The sequence below is a fragment of the Rissa tridactyla genome, chromosome 2 (assembly GCF_028500815.1).
Source record: "Rissa tridactyla isolate bRisTri1 chromosome 2, bRisTri1.patW.cur.20221130, whole genome shotgun sequence".
Taxonomy (NCBI): Eukaryota; Metazoa; Chordata; class Aves; order Charadriiformes; family Laridae; genus Rissa; species Rissa tridactyla.
The window spans coordinates 76,115,455-76,139,308 of record NC_071467.1 but is presented as its reverse complement, the minus strand read 5'-3'; the positions used below and the strand labels follow the sequence as shown (position 1 = coordinate 76,139,308).

Genomic DNA, 23,854 nt, shown 5'->3' with positions numbered 1-23,854 from the left:
TCGTGTTTCTCTTTTCTTCTAGTTGAGAATTCACACTGAAGAAAACACCACACATTTCTTACACATATCTGCTGTTTGACCATGTGGACCATAATATATTGCAATTTGATACTATGACACTAATGAACCTGTCAGGTCTCAGTTCTGCAAGGGTCCTAATATAAGGCACAGTTCATCACTTAATGTATCTATGAATCTGAATAAAGAGAGGCTGAAATCCAGTGAGATTTTTTTAGAAAAAGAAACAAGGGTGTTTACCTCTTACTTTGCCAAGAAGACTAAGGTGAGCTGCGGTTTGTTGCTGTGGAAGTGCTCTGAGGCTTCGGCCTTCTTGTTACACAGCGGTACCCTTGAACCTTCAGCCCCGGCTGGTCTGTGTGCCATGAAATTACATTTGGGAGAGGCAGAGCTCCTACAAAGAGAGTCCTGGATGCTGAAGATCTCAGGTTTTGTACCAAAGTTTCACCGGGGGACACGGGGAAATGTCAGAACCATAAATTGGCTTCTCTCTCCTCTTTATCACTGAAGCAGCATTGCCTTCCCAAGTCAGCCTTACGTGCTTGTAAACGCAAAGGAAGGACTGTTGTTCAAGTTGTTCTTGTAGAATTCATGGTGTACTTGGTTGCTCACCCCATGTTAGGGCTTAACCTATGATGCAAGGCGTGAAATTACTGGGTTTAGAAAAGGCAAAAATTTAATTCTTTATTCAGAGATAACAGGATGACAATTTGAAAGCAAAGACTTCTTGATGATTATTAGTCAGGCAATGAGAAAATTCTAGCTTGACTGTAAGATTTAGTCTAGAAACCCCATAGTAATCTGGAATCTCATTTTACTAGTGTAACCTATAGAAACATTTGACTTCTTAGTATCCTTCAAAACTTCAGTCTTGTGTTTTAAAGTTTCCGAAGATTAAACCATTATTTAGCTGGTGAATGTCTGACTGAAAGACGTGAGACAGTGTCAATAGAAATAATTTTGTAAACTAGACAGGACTCAGACATTTATAGCGAAAACCCAGCAGCAAAGTGGTTTAGCACCTGCATCCTCCTGTGGAGGAGTTTTCTCAAATAACAGGCGCTCATGAAGGTACTTAACAGCGAAACATTGGTATCCAGCAGATTTTCATTGCTCTCCCGAGTACCAATATTGCAGTGGTACCATCTTAATGAAAAAAAAAAAAGTCTGAGAATTTTACCTAGCCTAAAAATTCCAGTTACGGTGCCAAGTATTTTGGGAAATCCAGCCCTGGCCATGAGTAGGGCACAGCAGGCTGCTAGAGAGCTGCTGCGGCAGAAGGGTGAGTGTGGCTGGGACTGCTCTGGAACATCTGTAAAGCAAAACTCATAAAAGAAGATTATACTGGTATGTCACCTAATGCAGCTTAAAAATAAATACATAAATAAATAACCTTTTGCGTTCCAAGCCCTTGCTCAACTCCAGAACAAAAGCACCACGCTCAGAGATCACGCTCCAGCTTTGCTTTCGCGTCTCTGGTCTCTGCCCCAGCAAGTCTGACCGTCTGGGTCTCAGACACCACCTTTACAAAAGATTTTCTGGATCTAAAAAGAAGTATGAAGGGGAAAAAAATGCGGCTATATTTAAGTACAGAAGTGCCCACTGGCCATTCAAAAGCACGAGCAAATATTTCCACCGGTAAATCGCAGTAAATATTTCAACTAGTGGATCACAGAGCACCGGTAAATCACATACCCCTGCTGGGAAAGGCAGGAGAGAGCGAACGCACAGCAACCCGATGCTGCAGCGCGGACAGGGACCGGCGCAGCCTGCGCTGCCCCCATTAAACGCTGCTCGGCCGTAGCGCGGGCGGGCGCCGCTGTCCCCGCCGGGGGGACACCTGCGCTCCCTGCCCCCATGCCGTCGCCGCGGCAGCGGGGAGAGCGCCCGTCCCCGCCGCATCGAGGCTTCGGGCGGGTGTGAAGCTGACGTCCCGAGGCGACGCCCTTACGGCGTCAAAAGTTTCAGCTGTCGGCGTTGAACCCCCCCCGGCTTTCTCCCCGCCGCTTCCCACCCCCCTTCTCGCCGTCGCCGCGGGGAGGGGCGGGCAGGGGCGCTGCGCGGTCGCACCGGGCGCTGCCGCCCCCGGGCGAGCGGCGAGTCCCCTCCCCGCGCCCGGCCCGCCGGCGGCGGGAGGGAGGGACGGAAGGTGCGCCCCGTCCTGCCCCCGTTGCCGCCGCCCCCGGCCGCCATGTGAGAGGAACGGAGGGCCGCGGCGGAGCCCGCCCCCGGGGGGCGGCGGGGCCGGATCGGCTGGCCGCCGCGCTGCGGGGTTCTGCAGGTCCGCGGAGGTGGTGGCGGCGGCGGCGGCGGGCGGGCAGCAACAAGCCGACGCCGGGCCGGCCCGCCCGCCCGCCATGGCAGCCGGGTGGGGGGCGAGGCTCGCCGCTCCCAGCCGCCGGCGGGGCTGAGCCCGGCTCCAGCGCAGGTAGGTAGGCGCCGGGCCCCGGGAGCGGACCGGGGTGGCGGGGGGGGGGGGCGCTACCGGGCTGGGGAGGGGGCTGGCCCCGGCTCTCCCCCACCCTACCGGGGGGGGGGAGAGGCGGCGCTGCCCCGGCCCGCCGGAAAGTTTGGGCAGGCGGCGCGGAGCCCCGGCCTCCCCCGCGATGCCGCTGCGGTGCCCCGCGCTACGGTGTGGCGCTCGGCGGTGCCGGTGCGGTGCCGCCGGCGGTGAGGGCCGTGAGAGGCGGGCGGAGAGGGAGGGAGGCTTTTAAATGGCTTTGAGGAGGGGTACCGCGGAGGTGGGGCCGTGCCGGCAGGCTGGAGCGCCTTGGCTCGTCGTGGCCGGAGAAGTGTACGTATTTCGGTTTGGGGTTTGTCTTTTTTTTTTTTTTTTTTTTTATGTTTTTTGATTTTTTTTTTTTTTCCTCCCGAATTAACGTGCGGCGTTTTAAGGACGGGAGCGCTGCCGAACTCCTGAAGGATGGCGGGGGGAGGGAAGAGGGTTAAATGCCCCCCTCTGCTGCGGGAACTCCCGGCGGCTCCGCTCGCTGCCTCTTAAAGGCCGGGGGGAAGGAGGGGGTGGTGTGGGGGTGCTCGTTGGGGCAGTTCGGAGGAGAGGTAGTTTGGCTCTGCTCTGCCTTAACGAGCATGGTTTTAGCTGTCTTTAAAGGAAATGTGCTCACGGGTAGGTATTTTTTTTTAAAAATAAGCCAGCCGCACGCTTCAGGCTGAGTAAGAGGTTAATGGAGATACCGGCGTGAACGCAGTCAGCGGATGGGACTCAGTTGGGTGATTTCTGTTCCCCGGGCTCTGCTGGGTTTTGGGGAGCTCCGTTTTAATTCAGCGCCCGTCCTCTTCACGTGTTGGCATTAGAAGGGAAAAAGAGGCCCCAGATGTTCTGGTTTTTGCATGCACCTGCCTTTGCAAAGCCTAACTCCCCGGAGTTCTCCGTGATGTTCCCACCCAGCCAAAGATGCCGGGTCCGTGTCCACAGCCCTGCTATTTATAAGACTTGGCAGAGCGTGGGAGGGGGAGGAGGAGGAGGAGGGATGCAGCACCAGGCTGTTGTTTGCCTTTTGCATAAACTACCGAGACAGGTCGCATATTGTTTGAGATGTTGCATAGGTGGAAGGGGGGGGGGGGGGTGTGTTGGGGGGGAGAAGAAGTGCAGAAGCTGAAGTGTTCCTAATCCTTCTCTTCCTAGGGATCGTGGATCCGTGAAGCGCTTCCCTCCGATGTGAATGCAGTGTCCCCTGTGGGATGCAGTAGGTGATGCCCAGCTCTACTGCAATGGCAATTGGAGCTCTCTCTAGTTCTCTTCTCGTAACCTGCTGCCTCATGGTTGCCCTCTGTAGCTCCACCATACCTGTACAAAAACTGGCCAGGGCTCAAGACAAACAGGAGATAAAGGCAAGCCAGGAAAAGAGGGATCACACATCGACAAGGGACAGCCAGGCAGGCCCGGGGAAAATGAATGAGATCGGCCGGAGCGGGAGGGAGGAGGGCGGCAGGGACTGGAAGAGCAAAGGAAGCAGGAACTACTCGAACAAGGAGTCTTGGACTAAGCAAAAGCAGGCTTGGAACAGCCAGGGGATGAGCAGTAAATCCGGGAGCATTCAAGTGCAAGAGCAGAGGGATGCTGCTCCCCAGGAACCTCAGGCAGCCGAAGAGTCCTCTCTCCCAGAAGCTGTCGCCAGCGTCACTCCCGAGCCTCCGGAGGAATACGCCTACCCGGACTACCGCGGGAAAGGCTGCGTGGACGAGAGCGGCTTCGTCTACGCCATCGGGGAGAAGTTCGCACCGGGCCCCTCCGCCTGCCCCTGCCTCTGCACCGAGGAGGGTCCCCTCTGCATCCAGCCCGAGTGCCCCCGGCTCCATCCTCGCTGCCTCCACGTGGACACCACCCAGTGCTGCCCGCAGTGCAAGGAGAGGAAGAACTACTGCGAGTTCCGAGGGAAAACCTACCAGACCCTAGAGGAGTTCATGGTAAGGGCTGAAGCCCAAAGGGCCTTTTGTGGGTCCTTCCGCCGTTTAAGGGGGTGTTGTGTTCTTCAGGTGCTTTCTTGGGGGGCGTTCCGGGTCTCCCCCTCCCCTTTTCATTTCCATGTTGATACTGCTTCTGCAGGGCTGTAAAATATTCCCCTTAAACATGACCTTTCGTGCTCTATGGTAGTGTAATGTTTTTAAATGAGGGGGCTGATCTTTATTAATTCCTTTGGTATTTACAGTAAAAAATGCTACTTGAAAGGATGCTGCTCCCGTGGTGGTGTGGATTTTATGAGAATTTCCGTTTGTTTCCTTATCTAACTGTTAACTGTGAAACTTCTACCTTGCAGGGATCCAGCAGGTTTTGTGGGCTGACTTCTATTCCTAGTAATAATCTGTGTTGATAGCTTTTTCCTAACAGTCATTTCTCTTCTCCTTTTTAACCGTTTAAACTGGTTGTGTAACATTTGCTTTCTGAGAATGACTATGGGCCTTCTTTTTAATAAGAGCATGGCTTGCAGCCTGAATCACAGTGGTACCTGAACGACGGACTTGAAAAGCTGTATGTTTAGGGAAGTCCTTTTAGAATAGGGCCTTTTTAGCACCACTGCACAAGGTCATTATCATTGAAAATGCAACTTATTACAGTGCACTGAAAAGTTTTGGAGTTGGGGCCAATTCCCCGGTGACTTACCTTGCCTGTTTCCCTATGGTATTTTACTGTGGCTGACATCTGCGAGCAGACTCTTAAGAATTTACTTGCGAATGACTGTTCGGTACAGGGCTGGTTCAAAACCCATTTCTGAACACACCAAAGATTTTAGAGATGAACATGTGGAGGGGAGTGCGAAATACAGTTCAGGGTTCTGGCAGCTCGAGCCCCTCTCAGGATGGAGAAAAAGAGAATGTATTTGCAAAAGCTATAAATAAGTTGCCACCTCTGCTCTCTGTGGTATTTGTGTGTTCTTGGAAACTTAACTTCAATTCATAATGTCTTTCCACATTCTTCTTCTTGAAAAAAAAATAGGAATAAATAAAGGAGCAGAATTACTCTTTGCAGAATAAACCAGTCTTTTCCCTTGCTCTCTTTAGGCAGTAATGCGTAGATCATCAGTGATATTTCAAAGCATGGCAGAAAGCATCATATCATCCTCTCTTTTTTCCATGTCACCCTCAAGGATTGCATTCAGCTTCAGGGTGACAGTTTTCTACTTGAAGAGGGAGAAGGTACTTTAAACAGCAGTTGGTTGGCATGACCTTTTTGGAGAGGGATTGTGAGATCCTTGCTTTTGCAGAGAAGTTAATTCTGAGGAGTGGCCAAAACAGCGACGCTTCTGCACATGTTCTCTGTAGGTCTCCCCTATCGAAGTTTTAAAGGCTGCCCTCCGTGCTCTAACGAGTTGCATTTCTTTGTCTTTATATCGCGGTGTCGTATTAATGGCTGTAAAGCAAGCCTGAAATACCTTATTGTATTGAGCATGTAGCGAGAGGATAAAACTGTAGGGCTGCCTGTTACATCGGAACATGGCTGGTAGCCTTGGTAAAAAGGGAATGCTGAATGGTGACATTTACAGAAATGTTCTGAAAAGACTTTGGCTTTCAGCTTTCTTTTTAACCCCATTCAACCATTAGCCCTTGTGCTGATACCCTCTTGTAATGAAACATCGGTTCCCTTGCTGCTTGATTTTTTTTAGCCAGCTTAGCGAGCCAAAACACAATGCAAGTGTGGGGGAAGGATGAGGTCTCATAAAGCTGTTTCCGTCAGCACCGCTCTGCTCTCCTGTGAGCATTGGTGAGGCAAGATCCCAGAGGGATCACAGCATCCATACGCGTGGAACGGGGAGTTCCACTCCAACAGCTTAGTTGTTGAAATACAACGAGGATAAAATTCCACACTGGAGCTGCTGGGTGCTGAGCATGTGCTCTGCTAGATGTTTTTCAATCTTACAGTAAGATTTGAAAACGCAGGCTAACTTATAAAGTAATAGCCTTACAAGGACCATAAGTTCTCTTCAGAGGTTTGGGAAAGACCTACGTTTTTTGAAAGTTGTTGCTTCATGTGTTTTGTTTAGAATTTCTCTGCTACCAAAATCTGTGTTTATTTGTGAATAACTTGGAAATCCGTAAGTCAACAAGCCCAAATGGATTTTGAAACATCTGTGGTATTTTGAAAGCATAGAGAAGCAAAAACAAGGCCAATATGTTTATTCTTGTCAGCTTAACCCCATTCATGTTCTGAGTTATGTAAGTGGCAAGGAAATATTAATAAGAATTCCAGCACAATAGCAAGTCAGTTTGGGTTTATGATTGATTATTTTTTTTTAAACTTAGATGTTTTCAAGGCTCAAGTAACCAAATGTAGATTTTTAGGTTTTTTTTAAAATTCAGATGATTTTGTTGGTTTGGTTTTGGTGTGCTTTATTTTTTAACTAAACTTCAGCACGTGGAAGTGGGGAAAAGAAAGCTCAAATAACTTCGGACCAGAACTTCAATAAGTGCAAATGATTTGTCACTTCTTAATTATGACAATTTACAGTAAGTTGCCAGATAAACTTAATACCCCTACTAAGCTACTGTTTTCTTCATGCCCCACTAGTGGGAAATCTACCTGTTTATACAATGGTGCCTTTACTTTTTTACGACGTCTGCAACTCCGTTTATACATCTGCTCATAAACTTACCTTTAAACAATTCTAAGGAAGTTAATTTTTTTTGCCATCTGTACTCCTTATTTTCTACAGGTTTTATGGCTGCCTGGTGAATACTTCAGACTTCTGTGTCTCTCATTGTCTTCCCACAGTTTTTGCTTAGGCAGAACCACTGCTGCCGTAGAGTTAATAGCTTCATCCTTAGACCACGGAGATGTGGTATCATTAGTCTTCAGAGAGAAGTTGATAGGTTGGATTATTTCCAGTCCAGCCTGGTTATGTCAGATGCGCTAAGCATGAGCGCTGCCGGGCTCGTCGTTTCCCAGCTGAACAAGTGGGATGCTGGTCGCATTGGCTGCCACGAGGAACTGCACTACGTTATAGGAGTTGAGGACAGGAAATGAAGGACCAAACGTGTCTTTTCATTCTGACTTATTTAGCTGTTGTTATATATACACACTTATTGTCTCTCGTCTCTCTCTCTCTCTCTTGTGATGATTATGTCTCCAAGTATTAAGCTGCCATTAAGATGCGGAAAGAAGCAGGGTTTTTCTACAGTTCGTGCCACATCCTATTGATCTATACAAAGCAATACACTACCATTCGGTCCAAAGATGAACAGATAAATGTTGACATTAATACCATTTTAGCAGGCATGGCGGTTCACTTACGTGCCTGAAAAGAGCTTTGTAGAAATAAGCACATGGAGACCTTCCTTAACCCTGCTACCATTGCTCATATTGGTGGGTTGAACAGATGGCAATACTTCTTAAAGGTGTACTGTGGTTATTTCGCTGAAATCCCATGATCTATAACGCAGGAAGGGTATTCTTGACTGCAGTATCACATTAACAGTGTACTCCATTCATGAAAGATGTAGTCTTCAAGTGTTTGTCCTGTATAAGATGAGAATGAATTATTCTGAATCATCATTATTAGATGAAGATTTGATCAACTTGGTTTCTCATTTAATAGTATTTTCAATGCTTCATTAAATGGCTTCTTGGTCTAGGAATTTTAGGCTTCTGTCAAATTTGGAATTCTAGTAAACAACCTGCTTAATTAGAATACGTTTAGATTTTACAGATGAGAGGTTTTAGGAATAACATCTGTGTGCTGTCTTGTTTCCTGATTGTCATCAGATAGTCTAGTTTTTACATAGCTACTAAGTGGAGTCCTGGGAGAGGGAAAATGTGTTGTTGCAGTTGCTGGTCTTGTTGAACTGTGATCATTGGCAAATTCACATTTTTTTCAAGTGATGGTGCCAAAGTGTTGAAACCATTGAAACCAACTGAAAGCTGTAGCTTTGCTTTGTTGAGCCTGATCATTGGAATGGAGTTCTAGTAACATTCATCAAGTAGGATTAATTAAAAAAAAAATTAAAAAATCAGTCCTCCCCAAAAAGCATGTTTTCATAACTTAGTAAGTATTGTTTCTGGATATAACTCCAGAGGGAACTATTCTTCCTATTGCCTTGCAGATAGTAAGGAGCTCGGGTTTGCTGACAGTCAAAATTTCACGTGCAGTTCAAGTGATTACCTGGAATACCTGAGCCTCTCAACCCTGAACGCTGCATCAGAAACCTCCTCATCTGCTGACACTCTAGCTCTGCAAGTGAACATGGCAGTTTATAAACAATTACAGGACAAAGTTCTTGTCCCAAAGCCTGCAATAAAAATCTGCGGTACTGGGCTGTCAGCCTCCTTGTAGCATTTTATAAATGTATGGTGTGGTGTTATCCTGGGTAGAGTGTAAAGCAAAGAGAAAAATGGAAGCGAGTAGCTGGCAAAGGAAGCCTGAAATAAATAATAGTAATAAAAGCAGAAAGCAACACAGCAAGAGACCCTATTTAGGCTTTCTAAGCAGAGGGGACGGCGTGAAAGTATATGTGAGTGCATAAGCAAATAACAGCCCTGGCAGGTGGGAAGGGAAGTGGCAAAGCATGGATGAGCATTTAGCTGGAGACGACGCTGTGCAAGCATCAGCATGTTTGAACTTTGGAAGTGAGAAGGATGTGAAAGAGGCAAGCAAGCAGAGAATGGATTTGAGGAAAAATGTGATGGGCTGCCTAAGAAATAGGGGAAAGAAACCAGATGATCTGCAAGTTAGACGTGTGGGTGATTCTTCACAAAGAATAATATGTTTTAGATATGAGGCTGCTCTGCTTTTATCGGAGAAATGTGACGGGTGGTTGTCTGGCATCAACTGGAATCTGGAATGAAGAAGGGTGTATAGAAAAATGACCTCATCCTTAAGTAAACCTAGATCCTGCACAGATTGGGGATTTAGAGGATCACTGGTAATATCATACAGCTGTATTTTCATCCTGTGTTCTGAGCGTGGATGCCAGTGTGGTTATTTGGAGTACAGCAATGAAATTTACAGTTCACCGTGTATTGCTCTTCAGCACCTTGGCTTCCCTCTACCTCCAGCTCCTTGCATGGCACAAGGACGTCAGCGATGCGATGTGCAGCGCTTGGTCAGGAACACTGAAGAGAACAGCTGGAATTGTACATGTGGCAAATGCAGACTTTTGAAAGTCCATTTTTTCCTAAATAGGGCCTTGATGCTGTTTTGTTTGGAATTGATTTCTTTGAAGTAGGTCATTCAGGTAATTATCTTGTGGTATTCCTATTCTGTAGAGTTCTTCAAAACCAGTAACGTTTCAGTAGGTAAAAAGGATGACCTGTATTTTCCTTCACCCCTTTCTTTGAATTGCAATTTTCTTTTCAGAAGGTTACAAGTATTACAAGAATGCTCCAAATACAATTAAGCTACGGGAAATACCTGAATTCAAAGGATGGATTTTTTCCCGACTTCTCTTCAAAAATGATGATTTTCAATAAAATGCAACTTCCTGCCACCAAAAAGCTTTCAAAGCTGGAAAAGTTGCGATAAGGATTTCCATTAAAAGAAGTTTCATATTTCATTTAGCAAAATTTTTCTTCTTTAAATACAATAATTTTTGCTAAATTACTTTTTGAACCTCTAATGGAATCAAATCAGATCTCATCTAAATTATGAGCTTAATTTGATGGAAGTTCATTGGAAATGTGGTAGGGAAATTTTTGCTTTATTTGTGTTAAACGTCTAAAGAGTTCTTGTTTCCCAGATCCCTTTGACTTTTCTGTTTGGGGCACAGGTTGGGAGCAGAACCTGTGTGTTTTTCTGCTGCAGCTCTGTAATTTTGCAGGAGCCCAGCTTCATTATTCAGACCACAAAAAGCATTTTTTTAAAGGGGGGAGGAAAAAGAAGTGAAGAACAATGCAGATGGGAAGGTGGGCATTGCACACTTCAGGAGGGCATTAAGTGAAAGAGTTAAAAAGGTGTCTGGATTTGTGTTTCAGGTTTCTCCGTGTGAGAAGTGTCGCTGTGAAGCCAATGGTGAAGTGCTGTGCACTGTCTCAGCTTGTCCCCAGACAGAGTGTGTGGACCCGGTGTATGAGCCCGACCAATGCTGTCCTATCTGCAAAAATGGTGAGTGATGGGTGCAAAACAAGAAGGGGGGCTTCTGTCGGAGAGATCCACGTTGCTGTGATCTGTTTTTGAAAAATAATTCCGATATTTCCCTTTTTCCCCAAACGGAGATGGAGAAGAGTTTTCTGTGGGTGTGTCTTCCCAGTGTGAGGAGCCAGGTCTTTCCTTGACTGGGATGGACTCGATTATGACCTGCAGGGATTTTTGTTACCCAGGAGACAGTTAGGGTGTTAATACCAGATAGTGGCTTCTGAATATAAATTTTGCATGAACTCATTGTGGATATGTTTTATATAGGCACACAAAACAGAACTCGGGCTCTTCATGTTACCCACCTTTCAACGTGCGCAGTAGAAGTTCCTTTTGTTCTCCCTTCTTATTTGTTCCCCTTTCAGAGATTCTTCTCTTCATTTTTTTTTTCCCAAGGCAAATCAAATGTACCTTATTGAGCTCATTTAATTTTCATAACTAAATGAATTAAACTCCCAAGTTTAATTGAATATTTTTCGTAACTAAATTAGACAGAAAGTCTCTCTACTCCCAGGAAGGGCTTGCATTAGATCAAAGTCTTGGTCTATTTAGAGGAAAAAATTACATGACACACCAGCTTATCACTTATAAAAAAGAAATGATAATTTGTTAATAGAAGTGAAAGCTGCAACATCTCAAATGAAATTATATTTAAAATGAAAAAAGACTTTTAAAAATATTCAGATAATTGGCAGCCATATATTATTTCTCTAGAATAGGTGGGCTCCATTACATGAGCTAAAACAAACTGGTTAAAATTGTGGAAAAGCTAGGGGAGGAGAGAGTGTACAGCATATGCTTTCCACAAATTCAACAGTAGATGATAAGGGATAGCTAATTGCATTGGAAGAGTTTCGTTTGTATGGGTATAAAAGTAATTGCTTCACATCCCTTAATTGGTTGTTACAACCCTGAAGGAATTTGTTCTCTGCTGTACAGCTTAAGGGCACTCTGCTTATGGAGATGAGGACAGGCATTTTTTGAGGCATTTAGGGACAGTTCCTGAAAAAGGCTGAATTTGGGAGCTGGTGGTATGATAGGTAGCCGGTCTGGAGGATCCTTTAGCACTTTTTTGATGGCAAGAGCCTCCTGAGGTGCTCACAGGCTTTTTGTGTGCACCACGCTCTGCGGCAGTTCCCCAGGTGGGGGTGACTCTTGGCAGGCAAAAGGTCTGTTTTCAGTATTCGGGGATGGAGTCACAAGCATAACGCGCGAAGTCTCTTTTGTCTTTCCCACTGAATTTCTCTGTTTGGAGCAGGATCGACTTTCCATTGGTGCACGTTCTCCCACGAGCATCGACATTGTGTGCTGCGGTGGCCATCTCCCAGTGGTCGCTTGCCTTTGGATTAAGGTGGTATGGCAGCGCAGGGCTTGGCTTGGCTGTTCGCATAGATCCCCTGACATGTTTCCCAGAAATGAGGCCTGTTTAAAAAAATCAGACATAAAACATGCCTTAGTTGTGAAGTGCTAAAGCTGAATTACCCAAATTCTGCCTGCAAGAAAAGGGTGGTCTTGTTCCTCAGTGTCTGAATCCCCAGAATTAATTGCATATTCCTTGGATCTGCCCACAAGCTGGCATCCCTGACCTAGTTTCAGACCAAGGTGACCAGAGCTGACTGTTTCCACTGAGCTGTACTGTCACTTCTCTGCATGTCAGAGAATCAAGAGTGGCTTTCCGTGTTAGCTTTTAGAGGAGGAAAAAAGCCATTAACAATAACAACAAAAACAAGATAGCTCAGAAGAAGATCGGCTTTTCTGGTTCAGCAGCTTCAGTACAGTATCACAAAGAAATTTTTGAGGAATCCTCTCCATCTGGGGAGTGCATTTAAAAAAAAACTATCAGGCGGTTTGCTTTCAGAGCTTATTTTAAAGCAAGGGACACGCGCAGTTTGCAAAGAACTTCAGTGAATTGCTGAACGTTTTTAATTAGATTGGAGCAAAAACCTACTGGGCAGGAAAAAACTAGCCTGCCTCATCCCCTTGTTTTCAAGCCTACTGGAACAAACACGCTGCGAATCTGAGTCGGGGAAACAATCATCGCTTCGTTGTGCTTCGGGGTTGATGGCTGCAGCGATGACATCAATGACATCGTGTTTGCGATCCAAAAGAGCTTGGGTGATGTACAGGGGGCTCAGCAGCATAACCTGAATGGTGGGAAAGGTGGAGCCGTGGAAAGCGTGTAAGTGGGGTGACTGCCTTCGTGGTCTGCATCCCACCCTCGGAAGGGGCAGAGAAGGGGTGGGAGGTGAAATTCGGGTTCTCTACACTGACTAATATTTGTGCGTTGAAAATGCACAGACTCCAGCTCAGATTTCCCTCCCTTTCCTGGCTCTTCGTAACATATAAGACTTTCCCGACTTGCCTGGCCTGTGGATTGCTGTCGGTCAACCAACAGTCAGGGCTAAGCAGCCACATCCGTCACTGGTAGGACCACGTACAAATGCCTGATTAAGAACTATGGAGGAGATCTAGTGAAAGCCTGCCTTTATTAGAAATGAAGGAATTCAGTCTCTTGGCAGGCGTGAGACAGCGTGCGTTATCCCTTGTGGGAAGGAGGGGGTGTATAGTGGACTTCCCCAACCTGATTCCACAAAAGTGCTGGCAGCCCTTCAGAGGAGGGGCGGGTGGGTGACTGCCCAGCAGGCTGACACAGCGGCACGCGTGTACGGGCACAGACTTAACTTTGAATGTAAGAAGTAGTAAATGGAAAACTTGCGTGGCAAAGAATGGTCTTACGTGTAGGATTTAATAGTCTTCTATATCACATCCTGACTTTCAAGAAGGAGCCTAGATGCTTCCACAGCTGAAGGTGTTATTTTCGTCTTTGTGGGCAGGGACAGGGAGTACTTTAAAGAAGTATATGCTCTGAAAGGAAGGGATAGAAAGTGAGACCTCACTGAGAGAATCGTGGGGTGAGGGGAATTTTCCTGCTTTTTATGTCTCGAGTCACTACATACAGCTAAGGGAGTTGGTGTGTGTTTATCTTATATACATGCCCTGCAAGGAGGCAGGGTGGGGACAGAGGGGAGTGGAGGAGTGGCTTTCTTCTTGTGTGGGTTGACATCTTGAGCTTCATGCTTTCGGTAACTCACAGCAACAAGAAAAAACATCTGGAAAGTTAAATCTGCCTTCAGAGAGTTGCGTTAAGTAACAAGTGCCCAATTCAGCTCTCCATCCTGCTTTACGGTACTAGCAAAGTATTTACTTCAGTGGAAGCCGTCCCTGTTCACGGCAGTATCAATAAGCTCAGAATTGGGCACAGACATTTCTACCGTTCGTACGGAGTGAAGGGTAAAGATAATAGGCGTACAATTCCCTTTCCATTAGGAAAAGGCTGGACACTTGTCACTGATTCATTTGGGGCAGTGGGAGGGGGTGGCAGGGGTAATACAGAAAGTGAATTATCTTGCTGGATTAAATTACCTTGGTTGTCTGTTCCACTTCTATTTCCAGTATTAGAGCCCTAATAGGCGTACACAGCCGAATGCCGCTTTGCCTGAAGCGTGCAGTCGATGGAGTTAAGAGTGGCCCTGCTTCTAATGGTGTCTTTCCAGGAGGATGAGATTAAACCTGCAGCCCACAAGGAGCCTGGAGGGGGAGGCGTGGGTGCTAGACCAAAAAAACATTTGGTTCTGAGGTCCCCAAGAGATTTTTATTTCATTATGTGGCTGAAAGATTGTCCCAGATAAGATGAAGCTGATCCTAGTGCCTTCCTAGCATTTATCCATCTGTGCGTCAGTGTTGTTTTTGTTTCTGCAGCAGGGAGAGCTGAACTTCTCCTGTCGGTGAAGGCTTCTAGCTACGCAGTGGGGAAAATACAAGCGCTGATGCCCAGGGGGTCGCCTGTGTTCTCAGGGACTGTAACATCCGCAGGAGGTGTCCTGTCTCTTCTCACTGGCCGCGCAACAGGGACACTTTGCTCTGGATACAGTCATCTCGGGTGCCTTGGGTGGGATGAGTCAGGACCTCATTTCATATTTGGGTTCATAGTTAACGGTTGAAATACATGCATCGTGTGGTTGAAATGGTTGCCACTAGTAAGGTGTGGGTCTAACATGATGCAGGCCGAGAGGGTAAATGTTCATGGTTTTGTATACCCGTACTGAGAGGTTGGCTCAGTGAAACTTGCTTTAGTACCTTTACGTACAATTACAATGTTCAGGCATGGGGTGACTCGAGAGTACCTCTAAATGGCAGGTGGGGACCTCCATCTGCACAAAGATGCTCTGAAGAGGGGCAAAAACCTGACAAAGGCTGGCAGAGCTGATGGCCCCTTTTGCGACTGTCTGCACAAGGAGACTTTGTTTCACCATGGGACTCAAATCTATTAAAAAATGATGCTGGTTGAGGTGGTACCATCACCCCTGTGAGCTGTTGTCCCTCTGAAATCCAGGTAGAGAGAGGGTGTGTTGGGCTGAGGGACCTGTTCGGCCATAACAAGGATGAGGATGTTTATTCTGGGCAGATGAAGGGAAGCTGCACCTTGGCAGCTCTCACATGAGCTGGCTGTTTGCTCTTCCCTGCAGCCCCAGCTTTGCTCAAGCACTGTGGAGAATCTGACCTGTAAAATTTAATGTCCTTCTGCAGTGTGTTTAAATAAAATATGTTATGCCCTCGACAGTATGTGCCTTGATCTCAGCAATGAAGAAAGTATCATTATGCTGTCCAGGTAGAGGTCAAGGCAGGACTATTGCAAACATCAGGAATTTATTTAAACAGTGCCATTGATTGTCTTCTCTTTCTATTTTCATTTTAAATACCTTTTTCAGTCATGCTTTGGCAGCTAATTTATATATAGCAAGAAGACCCAGAAGTTTTAAAGCCTGACAGTGGTTCTTCAGCCTACATTAAAGAAAGGATCAAATCGGGTGGTCATGGTAGTCTCTTCTAGATGTAAACTATAGGAATCATAAAATGATTGTGAAGTCTAGTTTATAAGATTGAAGCAGTATTTCATTCAGAAAAAAAAAGGAATTTACATTAAAAAATAATAATGTGATGAACAAGAAAAAATTTCAAACTAATCCCAGTTCCACCCATATTGTAGGCGCCAATGTGATTTGTTCCATTCTGATGTGTTTAGTTCAGGCATTTGAATGCCTGTGTATGCAGGGTAGTATTTATTCCATGTTTCTGTGTGCATGAGCCGCTTAGCAAAAACTTCTGCACAAACTTCCCGCTTTAATAGGCCGTGTTTCACAAAATGATTTATAGTATGGGTCTGTTAACCAGGAAATACTAATGTTTCAGAGGGAATTAATGTTTCAGGGGGAAAAACACACATTAAAGTTGTATGAACAGCTGTATGTGATTAAAATTGCCTAGTGAATAAGCAGGTAGGTTTAAAAACTGTAGCAGATATTTTGGCAGCTACTTATTGAAAAGAAAGAAATAAAAGACTTGCATCTTTTTGGCTGCACTGGGCATTTAAAGTGGTTTCCAAATCTGGTAGGTGAAGTTGGTAAACTAGTGGAAGTAGGTTTTGGTGGTGATTTCTGCTGCTGATGAAGCTGGAAAGAGGTTCAGTCTGTGTTGTCTTAATTCAAGGAATTCCTTTAACCCCATTTCATCTCACTGCTCACCTCTCTCATTTTCTCTCATCGCTCTGGGAAAGTTGGTGGCCGCACAAGCTATGTGTTCTTCCTGTGCAGAAATCACAGATTTTTCTTCCCGTGCCATTTTTCCCACTTAGATCAGAACCTGTTTAACTGTGCACAGGTTACCACTGCAAACTGGGCTGAGCAAAAACTTGTGCCAAAACCACATCGGCCTCGTCATTTCCAGCTCACAGACATGTGCGTGCATGCACACATATATGGGATATGGTGTTGGCTTGGTATTTTCATGCTGAGCTGGTTAAGTAGTGGTAGGTGGTGTTATTTCCTCTAAGGGTATTTATTTAGTGTACAAAATGTGTTGACTCCCAGGGTATATGATTTTTTTTTTCCCTAGTGATGGAAAGCTGTCAGAGGATGAGAAAGATCTGCCTGAAGACATGGCAAAAGTATCCAGCTCTACTGAGCCTAAGTCAGTTACCAGGACAAATCTTTGTATATAGTGTATATATATTTATTGCATATACATATTGTGTGCATATATTTTTTATATTTTTTTTTTCTCCAAGAAGTTCCAGAATGCTTTCAGTCGGGAGTTCTCCTGTCAAAAGGCAGCAGTAAGTGTCCCTGAGCGTGTAACATCCTGTCATTTTGCTCAGACACATGAGGACAATCAGAAGTTATACTAGCGTTCAGTATTTAAAGTTGTACTTCATACCTGAGTAGGAGGATATAGAAGATCCTATTAAAATACAAAAGCAGTGTATCGTATAAGCTTTCCAGGACTCACTTTGCAGTATTTTCTCATTACAGGCTGCCACAGTGAGCCTGAGAAGCGTTTCTTCGGCAGTCAGTTTTTCTCCTCTTACCTGATACTGCAGACTTAACTCATACAACACAGCTAAATTCTGCTGTGTCAGTCACTTTCATGGCAACTGCTTGCAGGGGCTATCACTTTACTGTGGGTTGAAGTAAAAGTCGATGATGATGTGCCCTAAACAGTTGTCTAGCAGTGATGGTCCCAGGCGAGTGTGGGAAACAAGCTGCCAGCTCTTCATGGTGGCGTCAGAACTTCAGTGTGTCGCAGCTCACGGGTTCTTAAAAGATGTTTTGCTTTAGCTCCAGGGGCAGAAAGATGGAAATGCTCATAGGAAAAAAGAAACACTTAAATCCGTGGATGGGGGGAGAAGAATAACTTTTCTGGCAACTTTCATGCATTTCCTAAAAAAAAAAAAAAGAGAGAGAGAAAGAGAGGTCTGATGGACCTTATGCTGCTCCCACAGCAGTTTCACGTATCTGCCGTCCTGTGTAGTCCTGGATGCCGGTTCTGGTTCAGACAGGAAAGTTCCTTCGTGCTAATATCCACCAGGGTGTTGGAGTAAACACTGTGCTATTGCTTGATTTGTCTTCCCTGACCGCTTCTCTTTTACATAGAGAGGCATTTGGGGATTTGCTTGTTTTCTAGTGAAACAGTTAACCTGTGCTCCTCAAATGAAGTCTTCAGTTGCTTTGGGCTTTTGTTTGTTTGGTTTGTTTTTTAAGTTCTGTATATAATGATTTTCTGAGTTTGTATTGCAGCTTTATTTACACACATACATGGAGACAGATAAGATGTTAAAAACCAATAAAATCCTGGAGCACACGTTGTACCCCCTTCTGCCTCCGCACACTGTCTCCAGTGTTTGTTCTTTGCTGTTTGAAGAAAATTCAGAGAGCTAACATTAAGGGTATTGAAGTTTTTCCTACATCCAGTCTTGTTCTTCATGCTGTTCATTAGAGACAGTATTCCCAGGGTTAATTTTGCTCCTCCATTCTGCTAAATAAATTTCATGTGTGTCACTAATTGAAATTGTGGCAAAGGTTTGTGGGGCCTGTACGACTCCAAGGTCTGAAATACTTATGCGTGTCATGCTATATGCTATATCCTTGGAATAATATTCCCTATCAGTAGGACACTATTCTATTTGGTTAAATTATGAGCTCCTAGATTCTGAAACCCCGTCTTGCTCCAGATTGAGTTACCGCAGGTTAACGCGTTACCCGATGTTAGCTGAGCCACTGTCGCTGCCCATGTGAGCTCTCAGGTGGATTCTTTGCAGATAATCCTGTTTGTAAATAGAAATTATTTACTAGCTAGGTGCTACAGCGATACAGTAATGGGACTACATGGCTGATTAGTATTTTGCAGTGTGATTAAAAGGAGCAATGATGAAAGATATATATACCTTGTGTGTTTTGCTTTATATTCTTCAGGGGGTTTTCATTGCTATTTCATTATCTTAACTGATACATCCAAGAGTTTGCTTGGCTTTGAGGGGAGGTGGAGGATTATGCTAAAGTGTTGTGGTATGTTAGTACATTGGCAGTGCATCCCTCTGATGATAAATGATACATTCAAAATCTCCTTTTAATTGTGTGTGCAGTGTAATTTTCTCTGCTTACTTTTCACAGGAAGTTAAGGTTTAGGCATTAAGGAAGATGTGAATTGATGCGGGTGACTTACTGATTCATGGAAGCGGGGAATTGGCTGATTTCGTTGAACTTCATTTCTTAACACTTTGCTCTTCCGTGGTTTGTGCTTTGCAACTACAGTGGCCTTTCCACGCAGCGCAGGATTGCCAGTGCGAGGTCTGCCTTAACTCCTTCTAATTCCTCATTCTTTGGGATATGTCTCAGGTCTCATATGAGCATGACAGCAATCTCAGAAGTTTTCTTCCAGTCCTGTTTGAAATGTATGTGCAAACGTAGTACAGATCTGATCAAGAACAGGAAAACCTGTTTCCTTTCCTTACATCAGTTTGACCAGGGTCTGACTTGTTCGCTTCTGCCTGTGTTTGGAATTGGGCTCTGAAGGAAGAGGAGCGATGGGTATCTTAGGGGAGTGGCTAAAAGCCTCTAGTATTTTTTATTAATAATTGTAAAATTGAAATGCATATTTTTCTTGTTGCTCTAAATAGCGTCTTACTGTTTCAAACTACCACACTGGGGAATTCCCCTATGCTGTGTGCTGTCAGAGTCCAGAATTAAGTCCCTGTCAATTACCTTTGCCCAGCAGGTCAAACATCTTTATCAGCTGGAGATTCAAGTGCTTTCCTAATTTAAAACCTTGATCTTTAAGTTGGAAGCAGCTTTTACTTTGCGAACCTTTGGATTGCTTCCATGGGGGTAATTATCCATGCAGTTTTGCTTCCTTGAGCATATTCAGCTGTACAGCAGTGATTAAAAAAAAAAAAAGACAACGACAATAACAGTTTTTAAGTAATTCCTTTACCTTCACCAGCACAGTAGCTGTAATGATTAACATTCCAAAGCTGATTGGCAACCAAAAACTTTGAGTGCTGTCTTCATTTAGGAAGACCCTCTTATGTTTTGGGTTTGGTTTTTTTTGCTGCCTACATTGGTGCTAGTTAAATTTTTATTAGAGGAGTGACTTCCTACTGGAAAACATCACTTTCTTCTAAATGCCCCATTCTTTTGCTGAGTCTTCAGCTCTGTTTGCTTGTTTCTGTGCCCTTAGCTCTTGGTTGGGCATGCATAAATCCAACTTACAGTCTTGTAGATGGTCAGTGTTTTTCTCCTGCATCATTTCTTCTCACGTTGCAACACATTGCTCTTGCACGCTGGTTACTGACCACCTTTCTTTGAAGTGCTTGCAAATCACACACTGTTGTATCATCTGTGGAAAAGATAAGTGTATCTTCACTGCATGCTCAACCAACATGTGATTTATTTATTTTTTCTTTTCCAATGGAATTGATCAGATGGAGCACTAGCAAAAAGAAAAGAACAAACAATGCATTGTGACAGGACTCAAAATACTATTTGCTGAATAGCTTTGAATAAAGAAAATCTATATCCAAGCAATTGCTTTTGGGCCTCTTGTGTTTGAAATACTTGCTCGCAATGTTATCTCCTTTCTCAAAGGTAGTTCCACAAGAGCGTGGTGTTAATTGCTTTTCACAGAAAAAGTAAAGGTATTACTTCTTATGCTCCAAAATAGTTCCTATTTCTTTCTGATAGCATGATCTCAAACATTTTCAGTTCAAAAGGGATATCACTGGTTAAGCTGGGCAATTTTGAGGGAGATACGCAGTTAGTAAGTCCTATTAAAGATAGAAGAGAAAGGAGGATAGTGACTGTTAATGATATCTCATGAAGCCAAGTGACAAGACAGCACAATGGTAAATGAAATTCAGCCAAACCGTATGTCAGGTAGTGAAAGAAGCTGCTTGGATATTTTGATGACCTCTTGTTAAGATTTCTGCCAGGTAGTTTTAGTTCAATATCAATGTGAAATGCTGTATGTAAACATCTGTCAGTCTTCATTAAGAAAGGCTTGCATTTATTAGAAGTATGCTATTATAGAAAGACTGGTTCCTCCCACCTGATTTGTGTAATCTCCCGTGTTTGCTGAGCACTCAGCGAGAAGAGGTTGCAAAAGTACAGAGAAAGAGCAGCAAGAAGGCTGAATATTCCCAGGTGAGAATAGATGAGGTCTCTAGTAGTGATAACAGATGATAAAGTGTGGTACTGGGGGAGAGGAACAGTACTGATGAAAATCGCTCCTGCGTTCAATACAAAGTCAAGGGGGAAGCAAGAAAATCAAAAGGCATTGTACGTAAGATCTTAATGCACCGTGTAATTAACCCATGAACACACTGCAGAAGACAGTGCTGATACACGGTTTCCTAGGATTAAAATAAAGATCATATATTTGATAGAAATAATAAAATACCTTAACCTAGCTATGGTGAAACTGCTTGGGGTGACACGCTGTAGAGCCTAGTAGAAACCTGCTTACGGGAGTTCATTTTCACATATGCATAAATGTGATGTTACTGTTTCCTACTGTGCACATCTTAGAATTTCCTTTTTGAACTGCCTCTTTTTAAAGCACTGTGCAGAAAAATGGTTAGGCTATCTTGACTTTAGCCCAGCCAAACCCATCCTGGAAGTACGTGTACCTTGTTAAGGCAAGAAAAGAGACCTAATTAAGGGATCTTTAAAACAGCAGCAATATTTTTCCCACACAACCATTGCACAGTCATTGTGGTGTGTGCTGGGACACAACAGCACATTACTCGGTATATGCAGATGATGGAGACGAGACCTAATGAGGATGCCTTTTGGCACGGTCTGCTTTCAGCTGCTCTGTCAAGCTTTATTTAAATGACCTAAAGGTAAGTCAGCTATAAATTACTTGTGTAATAGCTATACGTACTGTCTAAGACTTCTGAGTTTGGTCAAAGCACTCTCTGTAGTTATAGTTTGCGTGTGTTTAATACAATCTACTGAAAGGCTAATTGAAGAAAAAAAAAAGGCTCAGAAGCAAATAAATTATAGTTTATGGAGTTATTCATTATGTCAATGTGATACAGAACGTGACACCCCACAATGGAAAGCTAATTGTTTTCCTGCCATGGCAGCTTGCTAACCTGATACATTGCTTATGAACAGATTAGATGAAGGTTTGGCAGCCACTAACGTGAGCGAATTATTGTTTTTAAGACCAGTTCATGCTGATGCTGAGGTCCAAGCCAGGTAATGATTATGACAACTTAGAGGCAATTCTGCATCCATTATTTAGTGTATATCTCTTCCTCTCTCTTTTTCCAGAGATATTTAAGTCTAATTATATGTACATCCCTAAATACCCATACATAAATGCAGCTGGAATACATGAGGAAGTCTCATTACCTAGTTTGTAGCCTAAACATTAAATCTGCAGGTTGGATTTTGATTTCAGTGTATTTAAATAAGGTGTGTTTTCCTTCTCCCATGGCTGTTGTGTTTTGTTGTGATTAGGTAAGCTGCTAAAACATGGAAGAATCCTTGGGTGCAAGCGCTGGGGGAAGCGAGGTCCAGGTGTGTTGCCAAATGCTGCCTTGCTGGCAAGCAGGCGTTTGTCGAGTGCACCATTTATATGCCTGCGGCGCTGAAAAATAACGCCTTCCTTGATTTTTCTTGTTGGCAGCTCATTCAGCAGAGAAGTTTTATCCGTTGCGCATTACGAGCAGGTGATGTATTTGTCAGTATGAGAGGACTTCTTAATTTCACATCAGTCGAGTGTTTAATCTTCAGTCTTCTTAGTAAAGTTTGTTCTGACAGCTGATTCTTTCCAGTCAAAATGACTGGAGAGTCAAGTCAATTATCTTGAAACACATGGGTTTGTACTTGTGCCTACGTATGACTGATTAGGCTTTAGCTCTGAAGTCTGTTGTGGTACGCGCTCCCTCAGGGCCCTGGTGCTCTCCCCAGGCTGTGCTGCTGTGTGTGCAGTCACCTGGCTATGGCTGTGGACCAGAAGATGCTTCCATGAAAATCCCTGTTGTATCAGCGAAGTGGAGGAGCAGTCTGGAAACCTTTACAGTCCTTGAATCAAGTTTTGGGGAGAGCAGGAGAAGTTTTCTGGACTCTGGTTTTAAGAACTGCTACCACAGACAAATATTCAGGATGGATAGTTAACAGAAAGGGAAAATCTACCCTGTCATGTTAGTGTAAATGAAATACATGGATTACAACATCTGGACGATGCAAAAGGGAATGTTGTAGATTCAGATGATGTAAAACCCACTCATACTTACCTCAAGTTGGGATCAGCTCCAAAGGTGGTCCCGCTGGCAGATTTTTAGCCTCCTGACTAAGCATGTTCTTTACATGTGTGTGTATGCACATATGTAGATATAGATATGCTACAGACATGTCAGACACCATGCTTAGTGAAAGCACTTCCCACTTTTGAAACTCCCTCTCAAAACGCTTCCCTGCAGTGGGCCACGGCCATCACCTTCTTACTTCACCTCCCAGACATTGGGGACAAGCTTTTTGGTAGGGTCTGTAGTGATAGGACAAGGGGTAATGGTTTTAAACTAAAAGAGGGTAGATTTAGATTAGATGTAAGGAAGAAGTTCTTCACTATGAGGGTGGTGAAACACTGGAACAGGTTGCCTAGAGAAGCTGTCGATGCCCTATCATTGCAAGTGTTCAAGGTCAGGTTGGACGAGGCTCTGAGCAACCTGATCACGTTGAAGATGTCCCTGCTCATTGCAGGGGTGCTGGACCTTTAAAGGTCTCTTCCAACCCAAACTATTATACAATTCTACATGCAAAGACAGTAGGGTGGGCTATGTACTCGAGTGGCAGCTGTAGCCTCCTCACTGCTTTCTTGAGACAAGGTGTTTGACAACTTGGTGTAACATGCTCGTCCTTCCATCTGGACTATATTGCAACGGAAGCACAGGCAAAATACCTGCTCCTGTGGGTGCACAGACCGTTGCACCCTCGTTTTGCAGAGAAAGCTGCAGGAGTGCTGTACCAAGAGCTACAAGGCCACTTTTGCTACAGAGCATTAGAGAAGAAGAGGTTTCCTTGGTTTTACAGTCCCCAAGATGAAAGATGACATTTTGGTTGGGTGCCTGAAGATGTCAGCAGTTGTCATGTCATTAGTTGTGGCTAGCTGATACTGTAATACATTTGTTACAGTTACAAGGCTCGAAATCGACTGTTTGTTGCCTTTTCCTCTTTTTAATAAGTGAAAACGGAGCTTTGGATTTAATCATAAAATTTCTACAGACCATGGTGCATCATGCATAATTCACCCGTGACTGTAACTAACACAGACAAGTTGGAGGTCCCTCCTTGGCTGCGTACTCCTTCTGGTGGGGGTGGCTGTGCATTGGAGATGCAAAAGCAAGCTCC

At 44.5% G+C, this 23,854-nt stretch overlaps 1 protein-coding gene across 1 annotated transcript in view; it reads left to right on the top strand.

The window, feature by feature from the left end:
* Positions 1-2,253: 2,253 nt before the first annotated feature.
* VWC2 (von Willebrand factor C domain containing 2) overlaps positions 2,254-23,854 on the top strand; it is a 64,330-nt gene continuing 42,729 nt past the window's right edge. Inside the window, exons 1-3 of the mRNA XM_054193289.1 lie at positions 2,254-2,446; positions 3,665-4,446; positions 10,442-10,571. Of these exons, the coding sequence (XP_054049264.1) occupies positions 3,733-4,446; positions 10,442-10,571 (844 nt within the window). The 5' untranslated portion in view covers positions 2,254-2,446; positions 3,665-3,732. The remainder of the gene's footprint in view (positions 2,447-3,664; positions 4,447-10,441; positions 10,572-23,854) is intronic.